The 13098-nt window shown below is 43.0% G+C and overlaps 1 protein-coding gene across 1 annotated transcript; it reads right to left on the bottom strand.

The window, feature by feature from the left end:
* Positions 1-4525: 4525 nt before the first annotated feature.
* On the bottom strand, positions 4526-9810 carry LOC124975872 (uncharacterized). The gene is given in 2 exon segments (XM_047538364.1): positions 4526-9012; positions 9015-9810. Coding segments are annotated over 2 exon segments (5283 nt in total).
* Positions 9811-13098: the final 3288 nt, after the last annotated feature.

Below are 13098 nucleotides of genomic sequence, written 5' to 3'. Positions count from 1 at the left end.
GAGTACATGTGAAGACATGACTGTGACCTAGAAAACCTTTTCTTCTCAGTATTAGGGAAATTTTCTTACTCATTTGTGTATGTTAAGTGAATATAAAAATGCCCTTAACATGAAGTACACATTGGTCTAGTGGTGATAATGAAAAAAACAATGGAGTTTGATTTTTAAAGATTATGCAAGTGAAAAAGTAGATTACATAAATATACTGAATATAATATAAAATGAATTAATCATTTTAAAGATGAAAATTACTATAAAGTGTAAGGAATGACTTGTAAAGATACACAAAAAACTTAAGATTACAAAGAACCACTCTTCAGAGAATAAAATTTAATGACTTTAGAATATGCTAAAAATCTGTTTTTTTTAAAGAATAACAGGTTGGGAATAATTAACTGTATATTTCAGCTAGTGGAGGGGATTATGAATGTTCCCAACACAAAGAAATATATGAATAATTAAGGTGATAGATATGCCAGTTACTCTCATCTGTTCAGCACACATAAATACATGTATTGAAATGTCATTATACACAATAAATATATAAAATTATTTGCCAATTAAGAATAAAATTATCTATAAAGAAAAACATAATTTAATTATTATACTGTAATTATGAAGTTGAATTTGAATATTCAGCCTCTAATATAAACAGCACCACTGAATTTCACCCATACAAGACAGTGAAGAATTCACACAAAAGGCAGTTATATTAGTGAACTATCAGATTCTAATGCAAACAGTAAAGCATACTGCAATACCCATTTTAATAATTTCCAACCTTAAGGATTTAATGATCACACCTGAATAGTAATTACTATAATTAATGAATTTTTAAATGGTATTTTTAGAAAAAATTTGCTTGCATTTGTATGTGTTGAACACAAGATTAACAATAGATGTAATCACTAGCTTATTCACATGCTCTCCAGTGAAAATTATTCAGAGAACAGAACAAAACTCATTTATTTAACATTTACAAAGCAGAATGTTAGGTGCTGAGCATACAGTGAAGACAGATAGACATGATCCCCGCTTTTAAGAGTTCAAAATCTAGAATGAGTTGCACCTTATTTTGAATATTTTAAAATTTTAAAAGTTGCATAAAATCAGAAATAATAGCTAAAGCATACAAAGAACTTTATATTTTAATATATTATAAAAACTTCTTTAATTCTGCTTTCCAGATAAAAGGTGATCATTTTTCTGATATTTCATTGTTCTAAGAAAATACTTCACTTTTTCACAGCCTAAGCAAATTACTATTCAGATAGCTATTAAAGCAAAAGCACATGAACACTAAAAATGTACATACATAAGATAAATTACAACTTGTAATAGTTTCTCCTATGATTCAGTGTACTTTGTAAGCAGTAGGAAGTGTAACAAGAGAGTTCTACCTGGCTTTGTTTCTAGCATATAATTTATGCATAACAGTCATCAAATTGTATTAATAAGCTGGAGATGCATTTCCAGTTTAACTTTAGAACAAGTGAAGAATATGCTGAGTTTCTACAAGTGCCATGTTAAAGGTGAGTACATATTGAAAAACACTGTTGACAGCAGGAGGTTACTTCAAACACCCATTTCCCTCCCTGTGAGAATTATTGAATTGCTCTATTTAATAGCAATGGGTTTTGCTCCTTGAAATGTGGGGACAGAAAAGAGACTGAAAACCTCAATTCTACTGGTCATTTTTTTTACAAAAATTATCAGCATAGGAATGAGGAATCTACACAGTGGGAAGAAATAAGCACTTCTAATGTACATTGAAAGACCCTCAGACCCCCTGTCCAAGGAAGAACTCACGTGATCACTGGCTGCAAAAGCAAGAGGCAGTTTATTGATTACACAGGCGCCTGCGGGTGCTCAGTAAAACCTCAGCCGGAGCTTCGGTGAACTGGCACACCGGGCTTTGGGGTACAGGTTTTTTATAGGGTAAAGGGGCAGGTTTCGCGCGCTCAGTAAGCAACAGATTTCTTATTGGTTATTTTGAATCCAGCATTTAGACATTCTTGGAGAAGCCATAAATTTACTTTAACTGGAGAGGGGGATGAAAGATAGAGACACAGGCGGAGACACAGGCTTCCCCAAATTGCCTGCAGCCCCTCTCTTCCGCACCTGCATAAACACAGGCTTTCCCTAATTGCCCGCAGCACGGGTTGTAAAAAATGGTAAAGAATGTATAAACTCAGACTTCTTTCACCTTATCTGTGAAGGCTAGGGGAGCTGACCCGAGAAGGAACCTTGTTAAGGATAGAGCGGCTCAGAACTTAAGATGCCATGCTTCACAAGCCATAATTTTACTTTGCCATTTACAGTCCTTCGTTATCTCATCCTATTTACTCTGTCCTTGGTCAGGAATCTGGTATCTGAAGTTTTACAGGACAGTTTTATAGTTCCTGCTTATCAGCTCTGGTTAGTTTAGGCATCCTCTGACTTTCCCAATTATCCTGCTCTTTCTTAGCTCAATCTTTAGATAAACACCTTTAACATGCCCTGATAGTTTTCTCTTTTCTTTTTAAAAATAGGCCTGAGCGGGTGGTGCAGGGGTCTTTTCATTCCCGTCTTTTCCTTTATCATGGATAGAATCATATATCCATTTGTTCACTCCGCCCCAGTTATGGAGAGCATTCATCAGTTTGTTTAATTATTTGGTACTGTTGAGTAAGGACCATAGTCTGGATTGTTGAAAGTCGGTCCTTCATAAACTGTACTAATCTGTTCAGGATGCAGGGCCCGAGGGTGAAAATTAGTATTAAAATTATTAGAGGGCCAGCTATAGTAGATAGCAAGGTAGTCAACCATGGTGACTTACTAAACCATTGTTCAAACCATCCTCGTTGTGCCTCAAATTCTTTCTGTCGTTTAGCTAATCTTTCTGTTACCTTTTCCATGGTCTCCCTGACTACTCCTGTATGGTCAGCATAGAAACAACATTGTTCCTTTAGGGCCACACAAAGGCCACCTTCCTGTAGGAACAGTAGGTCTAATCCCCTTCAATTTTGCAACACAACTTCAGAAAGGGCGGTAAGAGATTTTTCTAGGGCTGTAATGGATTTTGCCATAGCAGCTAGGTCCTCATTCATGGCGGCCTGTAGATATGAGTATTGATTTCCCTGTACTATTGCAGCTGTTCCTGTACCGATTCCCGCAGCAATTCCTCCTACTCCTAATAATAGAGCTAGGGTCAGGCTTATGGGTTCCCGGGGGTACCTCTTTTGGCCTTCCAGATGACCCAGAATATACTCTGATTGTAGGTAGGATATCCTAGGCCATAGCTGGACTAATACACAGAAATCAGTTGTGACATTTAGAATGGCAGTGGATACACAAGGGGTCAGTCCTGTGTTACATGCCCAGTAGGTCCCATTAGGTCCCCAGATATATTGATGGCCGCCCTGAGCTGTGAGGGTCTGATTGCAAAGGGAGTGATGTGACCTAGGTACCTTGCCTATACATAGGCCTTGCCCACTGACTTCAGGGATTGTAAGTTTAGAGCGAGGTAGGGAGGAACACTTGCTATTAGGGGCACTGCTATTCATCCAACCAGTTGTAGTGGCAATTCCTTCATAATAAGGTGGGCCAGAGGTTAGACATAACCAACAGTCTAGGGTTTTATTTGGATAGGTGGTGTTGAGGGCTTGATAGGCTCCTTGGACTAGACTGAATAACCGATCTCCGGTCCCAGGGATTGTGGGAGACAAAATTGAGACCACTGAGGTAGTCAATGTTACTGGGGCTGGGGTTACCTCGGGTGGTATTCTGGGCGGTGAGAGAGCTTTCTGATCCCCCAGTACAAGATTTGGCCCTATGGGAAGATTTACTTTTGGGAGTTGTTTTAATTTGACTGTAAAGGTTACTCCTTTATCGGTCCCTGGTAAGTGCCACCTAAGCCCCCATGTTCTCCCGGTAATCCAGGGTTCGAGCATTGTTTTACCCTGGGAGGTGAACTGGATTTTAAGGGGAAGTGAGAGGCTTGAGGAGAATCGGAAGCTTGACTCGGCACAGGGGAAGGGGTCATCGTCGGAAAAACTGGGGTGATCTTGGGGGGTAGAGAAATTTTTTGTCACTCGTATTAGATCCCATGAGGAAGTTGGTGCCCAGTATGCATCCCCAGTGGTTTCACACCCCCATTTGGCACAAAAATATTCTTTATCTCCTCCACATTTATGTGCTAGGGACCTGTCCCTGCCGTCTCGGGGGCATACATAGAAATCAGATTGGGCCAACCGGCACCTGGCGACCGGGGTTGAGCACCCTGGAGCGATGTCCTGTTGAATCTTAGGGGCCGTATTAGAACTGAGTTGGTTGGGTTGCTGGTCGGGTATATCCCACCAGTCTAGGCCCGCAACTAGTTGACAAAAATCCGGAGTTAGATCAGGCCACCACGCTCCTGGGGTATGGACTGCAGTAGTAGTCCAAACTATTTCTCCAGTTTGAGAGTAAACTTGCCAAGTTAGTCGCATAGGGGTATGGGGACTGTGACTGGTTACTATGAAAGGAAAACAAACAATAAGGACAATCAAACGCGAGCAAGTCTTATCTTTAGGGGATTTCGAGTGCGTTGTAATTTCCATGCTGATTCTTGGGGTGTAGAGATGGAGTCTGGTGGAGGTGCCGCTTTCGCGTGGGCTGCGTGGATCCAGGCTGCGATGCCGTCTACCTTGATGGCGGTGGGGGTGGTCAGTAAGACGGTGTATGGTCCTTTCCAGCGAGGTTCGAGGTTTTTGTTCTGATGTCTCCGGACCCAAACGGTGTCTCCTATCTTGAAGGAGTGTGGCACTGTTGGTTTCTCCAGTTGTTCCTTGTAGGCTGCCGCTAGGGGCTTCCAGACTTCATTTTGGACTAACTGCAATGCACGTAAATGAGTCTGCAGGGTGGGGGTGAACAGAGCAGAAATCTCAGTTTCATAGAAATTGACAGCGGGTGGTGGGGCACCATACAGAATTTCAAAGGGGGTTAGTCCTTGAGGGCCAGGGGTGTTCCTGGCCCTGTACAAAGCTAATGGTAGGAGTTGCACCCAGTCTCTAGTGCCAGTTTCAAGCGTTAATTTAGTTAAAGTCTCCTTGATAGTTCTATTCATTCTTTCTACCTGCCCTGAACTTTGGGGTCGGTAGGCACAATGTAACTTCCAATTAATCCCCAATGTACTTGCCACTAGCTGACTTACCTGGGAGGTGAAGGCAGGCCCGTTATCTGAACCAATAGCCCCAGGTACCCCATATCTTGGAAAGATTTCTTCCAATAGCTTCTTTGCTACGACTTTAGCAGTCTCATGTCGAGTGGGGTATGCTTCTACCCATCCTGAAAAAGTGTCCACAAAAACTAAAAGATACCTGTATCCATACATACCAGGCTTGATTTCTGTGAAGTCGACTTCCCAACTGGTTCCAGGCTTGTGCCCTCTGGCCCGGGTTCCAATCCCAAATTTTATTTTACCTGCATTAACATGAGCACAAGCTTGACAATTTCTTATGACTTGCCTGATGATTGAGTCTCTGTGGGGCAGGTATAGATTCCCTTCTCCACGATCCAGGAGGGTTCTCATCTTTTTGGCTCCCAAATGAGTAAGTCTGTGCAAGGACCTTATTAGTTCCTTGGTGTGTTTGATAGGCATTACAGTTTTTCCCTGGTATTCCCATGTGCCTTCAGCCGGGTTATAGGTGGCCTCTAGGTGTTGCACAACGTCCAAATCTGGGTCCTCATAGACCCAATGCTCATCGAAATCCTCAGGCGACTTTTTAACCTTTTGTGGCAATAGGGTGGTTACTAGGAGTTGTGGCCCTAGAGCCGCATTCCTTGCAGTCTCATCGGCCAGCCTGTTCCCTTTTGCCTCTGGGTGATCCCCCTTCTGGTGGCCGGGACAGTGTATTATGCTTAGCTTCTTTGGCAAGAACAAGGCCTTTAGTAAGGCTAAAATTTCAGTTTTATTTCTGATCTCCTTTCCGTCTGAAGTTAGTAATCCTCGCCGTCGATAAATTTCTCCATGAATGTGAGCGGTGGCGAAGGCATACCTACTGTCTGTATACACATTGAGTTTCTTTCCTTCAGCTAGTTTTAATGCCTGTGTTAAGGCTATTAATTCTGCCCGCTGAGCTGAAGTCCCTCCCAGTAATGCACTTGCCCAAATTACCTCTGACTCAGTGGTGATGGCTGCTCCCGCCCGTCGTTCCCCATTAAGCAGATAACTGCTTCCATCCGTGTACCACACCAGCTCTGCATCCTTCATGGGTTGATCTGTGAGATCTGGTCGGGTTCCTTGGGTTTCTGCAAGAATCTGCTGGCAGTTATGGGGGGTGGGTCCTCCTGGAAGGGGCAGGAGTGTTGCTGGGTTTAAGGTGACAACAGGGCCGAATTGGATTCGATCTGTGTCCAGCAGCAGAGATTGGTAGTGGGTGAGCCGGGCATTAGAAATCCAGCAGTCGGGGGGTTGGCGAATAATGGTTTCAATGGTATGGGGTGTTAGTAAAGTTAGTGACTGTCCCAGAGTCAATTTGGTGGCATCTTTAATCAGGATGGCGACAGCTGCCACCATCCGAAGGCAGGGGGGCCATCTGGATGCTACAGGATCCAATTTCTTGGACAAGTAGGCTATAGGACGCCTCCAAGGTCCTAATTTTTGGGTTAGGACTCCTTTAGCATAGCCTTGTTTCTCGTCTATAAACAGATCAAAAGGTTTGGTGACATCTGGCAGACCCAAGGCAGGGGCAGACAGGAGGGCTAATTTAATTTGATCAAATGCCATCTGATGTTCCTCAGTCCAAGTAAATGGGTTGTTTTGTTTTGTCAGTGGATACAAAGGGGCTGCGATTTCTGTGAACCCAGGAATCCACAGTCTGCAAAATCCTGCAGTCCCCAGAAATTCCCGCAGCTGCTTAGGGTTCTTGGGGACTGGGATGCTTGAAATAGTCTCTTTCCTGGCTGAGGTTAGCCACCTTTGGCCATCACGCAACTCATAGCCAAGGTAAGTAACTTTGGTTTGACAAATTTGTGCCTTTTTGGCTGATGCCCGGTACCCTAGTTGCCCTAGGGTTTGCAGTAACGCTTTCGTTCCTTCCAGGCATTCCTCTTTGGAAGTGGCTGCTAATAAGATGTCATCCACATATTGGAGCATTATTAAGGAGGGGTGTCTTACCCGGAATTCAGCCAAGTCCTGGTGTAAAGCCTCGTCAAAGAGTGTCGGGCTATTTTTAAATCCCTGCGGTAGTCTGGTCCAGGTCAGCTGCCCGGAGAGCCCCTCCTCAGGATCCCTCCATTCAAATGCAAAGAGGGCCTGGCTTTGGGGGCTTAACCTTAGGCAGAAGAAAGCGTCCTTTAAATCCAATACTGTATACCAAGTGGGAGTGGGAGGCAGGGTGCTCAGGAGGTTGTAGGGATTAGGCACCGTGGGGTGAATATCTTCTACCCTTTTATTTACTTCTCTTAAGTCCTGAACTGGCTGATAATCTTTAGTCCCAGGCTTTTTAACTGGGAGTAAGGGGGTATTCCAGGGCGAGCGACAAGGGGTTAGAATGCCCTGGTTTAAGAGCCGCTGGATGTGTGGCTTAATGCCCTGGTAAGCCTCCATTGACATGGGGTACTGCTTGATGTTAATAGGGGAGGCAGTAGTCTTAAGTGGAATCACTATAGGGGGCTGGCGTATTGCCATCCCTATTTCTCCAGTTTCTGCCCAAGCTTCTGGGTAAGTAGTAACCCAATAGTTCATGTTCTGATTGGGTTGTGGGGTGATATCAAATAGCCGGTACTCATCTTCCAATTTACAGGTTAGTACATGTAAAGGAGCCCCGTTTGGTCCACTGACTGAGGCTTTTCTGTTTTCAAAATGAATTTGAGCTTTCAATTTTGTCAGTAAGTCTCTTCCTAGTAGCGGGTATGTACAATCAGGTACATGTAAGAATGAGTGGGAGACTTTACCTGAGGCAAGATGCACTTCTCGTTTAGTAGTCCATCGGTAAGATTTGCATCCGGTGGCTCCTTGGACCCATGTGGTCTTGTTGCTCAAGGGCCCTGGAGTTTGGGTTAGCACCGAATGTTGGGCTCCGGTGTCTACTAGGAAAGTAATCGGGTGCTCCCCCACTTGAAGAGTTACCCGGGGCTCAGGGGGGAGCTCCTGGCCCTGACACCCCTAATCTTCGTCATCCAATGCCAGCAATTGGGGGGCTCGGTTTGGGTACTTTCTTAAGTCGGGGAGCCTTTTTGGATTCTTTGGACAGTCCCTAGCCCAGTGTCCTTTTTCCCTGCAGTAGGCACATTGGTCACGTTCCACTTGGGCCCTGCTTTGCTCCCTTTCTTTCCCTAGCCTAGTCTCTGGTGGCCTTGTCTGAGCTATTGCAGCCAGTACCTTACTTATTTCTTTAGTACGCTTTTGATCCCTCTTATATAGTTCCTCTCGGTATCGTGAGTCCCTTTCCTCCTGCACTTTCCTAATTCTCTCCTCTTTTTCTTCTGGAGTTTCCCTCTTATTGTAAATCTTTTCTGCTTCCTTCAACAAATCTGCTAGGGAGAAGTCCTGCAAGTTATCCAGTCTCTGTAACTTGCTTCTAATGTCAGGGGCGGATTGCCAAATGAATGCCATAGAAACATTGCCCTTCTGTTCCTCACTATCTGGATCGAAGGGAGTAAATCTTCGATAAGCCTCGTTCAACCTCTCTAGGAATGCGGTCGGGGTTTCTTCCGTCCGCTGGATAGTCTGTCTTACCTGGGCCAAATTAGTGGGCCGTCGCCCTGCTCCATGGAGACCCGCTATAAGTAACTGGCGATAGAGACGTAGGCGGTTCCTACCTTCATCAGTGTTGTAATCCCAATCAGGCCGCATCAAGGGAAAAGCTTCATTAATTAGATTGGGGAGTTGAGTGGGACGCCCATTGTCCCCAGGAACATTCTTTTGAGCCTCCAGTAATACTTTTTGTCTCTCCTCAGAGGTGAGAAGAGTTTGGAGGAGTTGCTGACAATCATCCCAGGTTGGCTGGTGGGTTACTAGAACAGACTCGATCAGAGAAGTTAAGGCAACGGGTCACTAGAGAAAGAGGGGTTATGAGCCTTCCAATTATAAAGATCGGAGGTGGAGAATGGCCAGTACTGGTATGGACCATTAGGGCCCCCGGTCTGGCGCAAGGGGAAGGCTTTTGAAATTTCTCCCGGATTTGGGGGTTCTCGTCGTCCCCGGAGCCGCCCCATCATGGGGGATGGGTTTGGAGGGGCGCTGGCGACAGGTGGTTCTTCCTCTTCTCCGGAGGAATCTGAATGGGGAGCTGGAGCCGGGTGAGGTTGAGGTGGATAGGGTGGGGGCTCCTCTGTCATTAGGTCTAACAGGATGGGTTCCTCGGGTGGGAGGATTGTCTGCGACTTTGGCCTGCTTGAGGCTGGGGTTTTGGACTTATTTATTATAGGGTATAACCTAGAGCTTTGGGTGGATGGTGCTGGAATGGGAGCAATGGGCGCAGACGGAGGAGGTGGCGGGGAACAGGAACGGCTAAGAGGAGAAGGGGGTGAGGGGAGGGGAGTGGAGAAAGGGGCGACCCACGGAGGTGGGTCGGAGACTAGATCTTCCCAGGTCACGATGTACGGAACTTGATCTGGGTGTCCTCCGGGTCCTACAAGTAAAACTTGGGATTTAACCTGTGAAATAAGGTTAGGGTTAAAAGTTCCTTCTTTGGGCCAGCCGACATTGAAGACTGGCCAATCAGAGGTGCAGAGTGCTATCCATTTTTTCTTCGTGATCTTGACCGTCATGCTGTTGGCCCGGTTCCGGACATCCTTCCAATGGTCGAGGGTGAGACTCAGAGGGGTCACCATAGATTGCCCCATCTTTGTTCCTAGATGTAAAAAAGGAGGTGACGAAAAGTACACAACAAGACACAAGACAAAGACGAAACCACAAGAGAGGAACGCTGCGCGCTTTCGTCTAACCCGAAAGTATTCAAAAGCAAAGGGATTCAAATTCAAAACGCTTTCAGCGGCACGACCCGAAAGTATCCAAAACCAGAGGTATTCAAATTCAAAACGCTTCCGGCACAACCCGAAAGCATTCAAAACCAAAGGTATTCAAAGGTGCCAACGAACTGGGGAGTTCTTGGCCAAATTTTAAACCCCTAGGACGTCTCCCAGGGTAGCAGGAGAGAAGTCAGAGTTCGTCAACTCCTTCTCAGACTGCCCAAACTACAAATGGAACACGCGTGCCCCTACAAAGTACAATCACTGCGCTTCAGAACTAACAAGACAAAGCAGCTACACAAGACAGACAAAGACAGACAATAACCCCCTGCTGGCCAGCTTAGCTTACCTCCCAGAGTATTTGGCCATTCCTCGGGCAGGGGCTTGGGGTGTCGAAGGGAAATCTCGGTGGGACCTCCAAATGAAAGACCCTCAGACCCCCTGTCCAAGGAAGAACTCACGTGATCACTGGCTGCAAAAGCAAGAGGCAGTTTATTGATTACACAGGCGCCTGCGGGTGCTCAGTAAAACCTCAGCCGGAGCTTCGGTGAACTGGCACACCGGGCTTTGGGGTACAGGTTTTTTATAGGGTAAAGGGGCAGGTTTCGCGCGCTCAGTAAGCAACAGATTTCTTATTGGTTATTTTGAATCCAGCATTTAGACATTCTTGGAGAAGCCATAAATTTACTTTAACTGGAGAGGGGGATGACAGATAGAGACACAGGCGGAGACACAGGCTTCTCCAAATTGCCCACAGCCCCTCTCTTCCGCACCTGCATAAACACAGGCTTTCCCTAATTGCCCGCAGCACGGGTTGTAAAAAATGGTAAAGAATGTATAAACTCAGACTTCTTTCACCTTATCTGTGAAGGCTAGGGGAGCTGACCCGAGAAGGAACCTTGTTAAGGATAGAGCGGCTCAGAACTTAAGATGCCATGCTTCACAAGCCATAATTTTACTTTGCCATTTACAGTCCTTCGTTATCTCATCCTATTTACTCTGTCCTTGGTCAGGAATCTGGTATCTGAAGTTTTACAGGACAGTTTTATAGTTCCTGCTTATCAGCTCTGGTTAGTTTAGGCATCCTCTGACTTTCCCAAATATCCTGCTCTTTCTTAGCTAAATCTTTAGATAAACACCTTTAACATGCCCTGATAGTTTTCTCTTTTCTTTTTAAAAATAGGCCTGAGCGGGTGGTGCAGGGGTCTTTTCAACATAATCTCATATTTTAACATAATGATACAAATGTTCATCTATAGACTTTCATTCTATTGATGTTACACTTAAAAGTCTCATAAAACTTGTACTGGGTTTGCCATTATTGAAAATGCAACAAAATGCAGATGAATTCTATCAGCATATAAGATATCCCTTTATTTTAATATTTAACTGTGTTAAGAGAACACTTCATTTATTATCAATTATGGATAAGTATTGCATAGCACTTCCCAATATAGTAAACAGTATATTTAATATGAGATATGATTACAAAATGTAACATGGTATCCTGGATGGGATTCTGGGACAAAAATGGTTGGTAGTAAAAAACTAATAAAATTTGAATAAAATGTGGAGTGTAGTAAATAGTAATGTACCAATATTGGTTCCTTATTTGTATAAATTTTTTTTTTTTTTTTTTTTGCGGTGTTGGGGATTGAACCGAGGGCCTTGTGCTTGCAAGGCAAGCACTCTACCAACTGAGCTATCTCCCCAGCCCTTAAAATTTTTAAAGTAACATTCTATTAATAATAAGAATAACTGGGTATATGGTAAAATCACTGTATTTACTTTGTAATTTCTCTGCTAATCTAAAATTAAAACAGTTTATTTTAATAGAAAGTCAATGGGAAAGATGAAGTTAGGAAAGGGAGATTGAATACAAAAGAGTTTTATACGTATAACAGATATTCCAATAACACTGAGAAGACAAGATGGAACAAAAGGGCAACATGATTGAAAAGAAGAGAGTAAGTGTAGACAGATTTTCATGATTGTTATTCAGAAAATGGGTGAGTTTCAGGCTTACAGCTTTTGTTTTGTTATGTAGAAGAGATCAGCTTAGAGTAATACAGTGCATTATGCAAAACTGAGGGTCCACTTGAGGTTGATGGCCATGGATTTATAGATCCCATCAGCCTTCCTTGTCACTCCCTCCACCAAAAATAAATTCTAAGATTCATTTTCTTAATTCCCATCTAAGATGAGGGGTATGTTATCCATGGAAACTTGATCTCTTAATACATGTGAAGAATATTTGTTTGTACACAATTGCTTTCCATCCATTCCTAACCTTACCCTTGTTCTTCAAACATAAAGTCTAAGATTCAGATTTCTGTATTCAAGAATAGACCTCACTGATAAAAAAAATCTAATTTAGATACATACTGAATGCAGCATCTATGTAAACTTGAATTCTAAGTGTAATGACAAATAATTTTCTTTTCCCACCTCTTCTTCACTATCCCATTTATTTGTCTACTTCCCACCTTCAAATATAAACACAAGGTAAAGATTTTTCATTTTGAAAAATAAATTTTGAATATATATTAAAAACAGTCTGCTTAGTAATATAAATGATAACAAAAGGGATGCATGGATAGAAACTAAAATACAGCTAGCATGATTAATCTGAAATTTATAAACCATTTCAAAATCAAAAAGCATGGGAAATGGATAGTAACAGACAACCATAATAAAATCCCTAATTACTAAGCATTCATAATAGGGTTTCATGTAGCCTGCAAGAGACAACTATTTTTAAATGACAGCTCTGAGAACTGCATATAGGGGACAGAGTTCATTGATAGAGCACTTACTTAGTATGCTGGAGACCATGGGTTTGATAATCCCCTCAAGAAGTTATCACATGGTTTTAAAATCATTCTTTCCCTCCCAATCAGAATGAGCATAATTCAGAATTCATCTAAGTACAAATCTTTTATAAAAATTGATAACCAAAGAAAACTTTTGACCAGAAAATCAAGTGACAAAATATATTTTAAAATGTTCTAAAATTTTAAAATTATGTGCAAAATTATGATAATCACTGACATATACCCAAATCAAGTTGGTTAGACTTTGTCAATATGCTCAGAGCATATACAGAATAAAGTAATTATACAATTTAGAATATCTAATCAAAACAGAAGCTTTTGTGAATCA

The sequence above is a fragment of the Sciurus carolinensis genome, unplaced genomic scaffold (assembly GCF_902686445.1).
Source record: "Sciurus carolinensis unplaced genomic scaffold, mSciCar1.2, whole genome shotgun sequence".
Taxonomy (NCBI): Eukaryota; Metazoa; Chordata; class Mammalia; order Rodentia; family Sciuridae; genus Sciurus; species Sciurus carolinensis.
The sequence above is the reverse complement of the archived record's forward strand: the minus strand, read 5'-3'. Positions and strand labels throughout refer to the sequence as shown.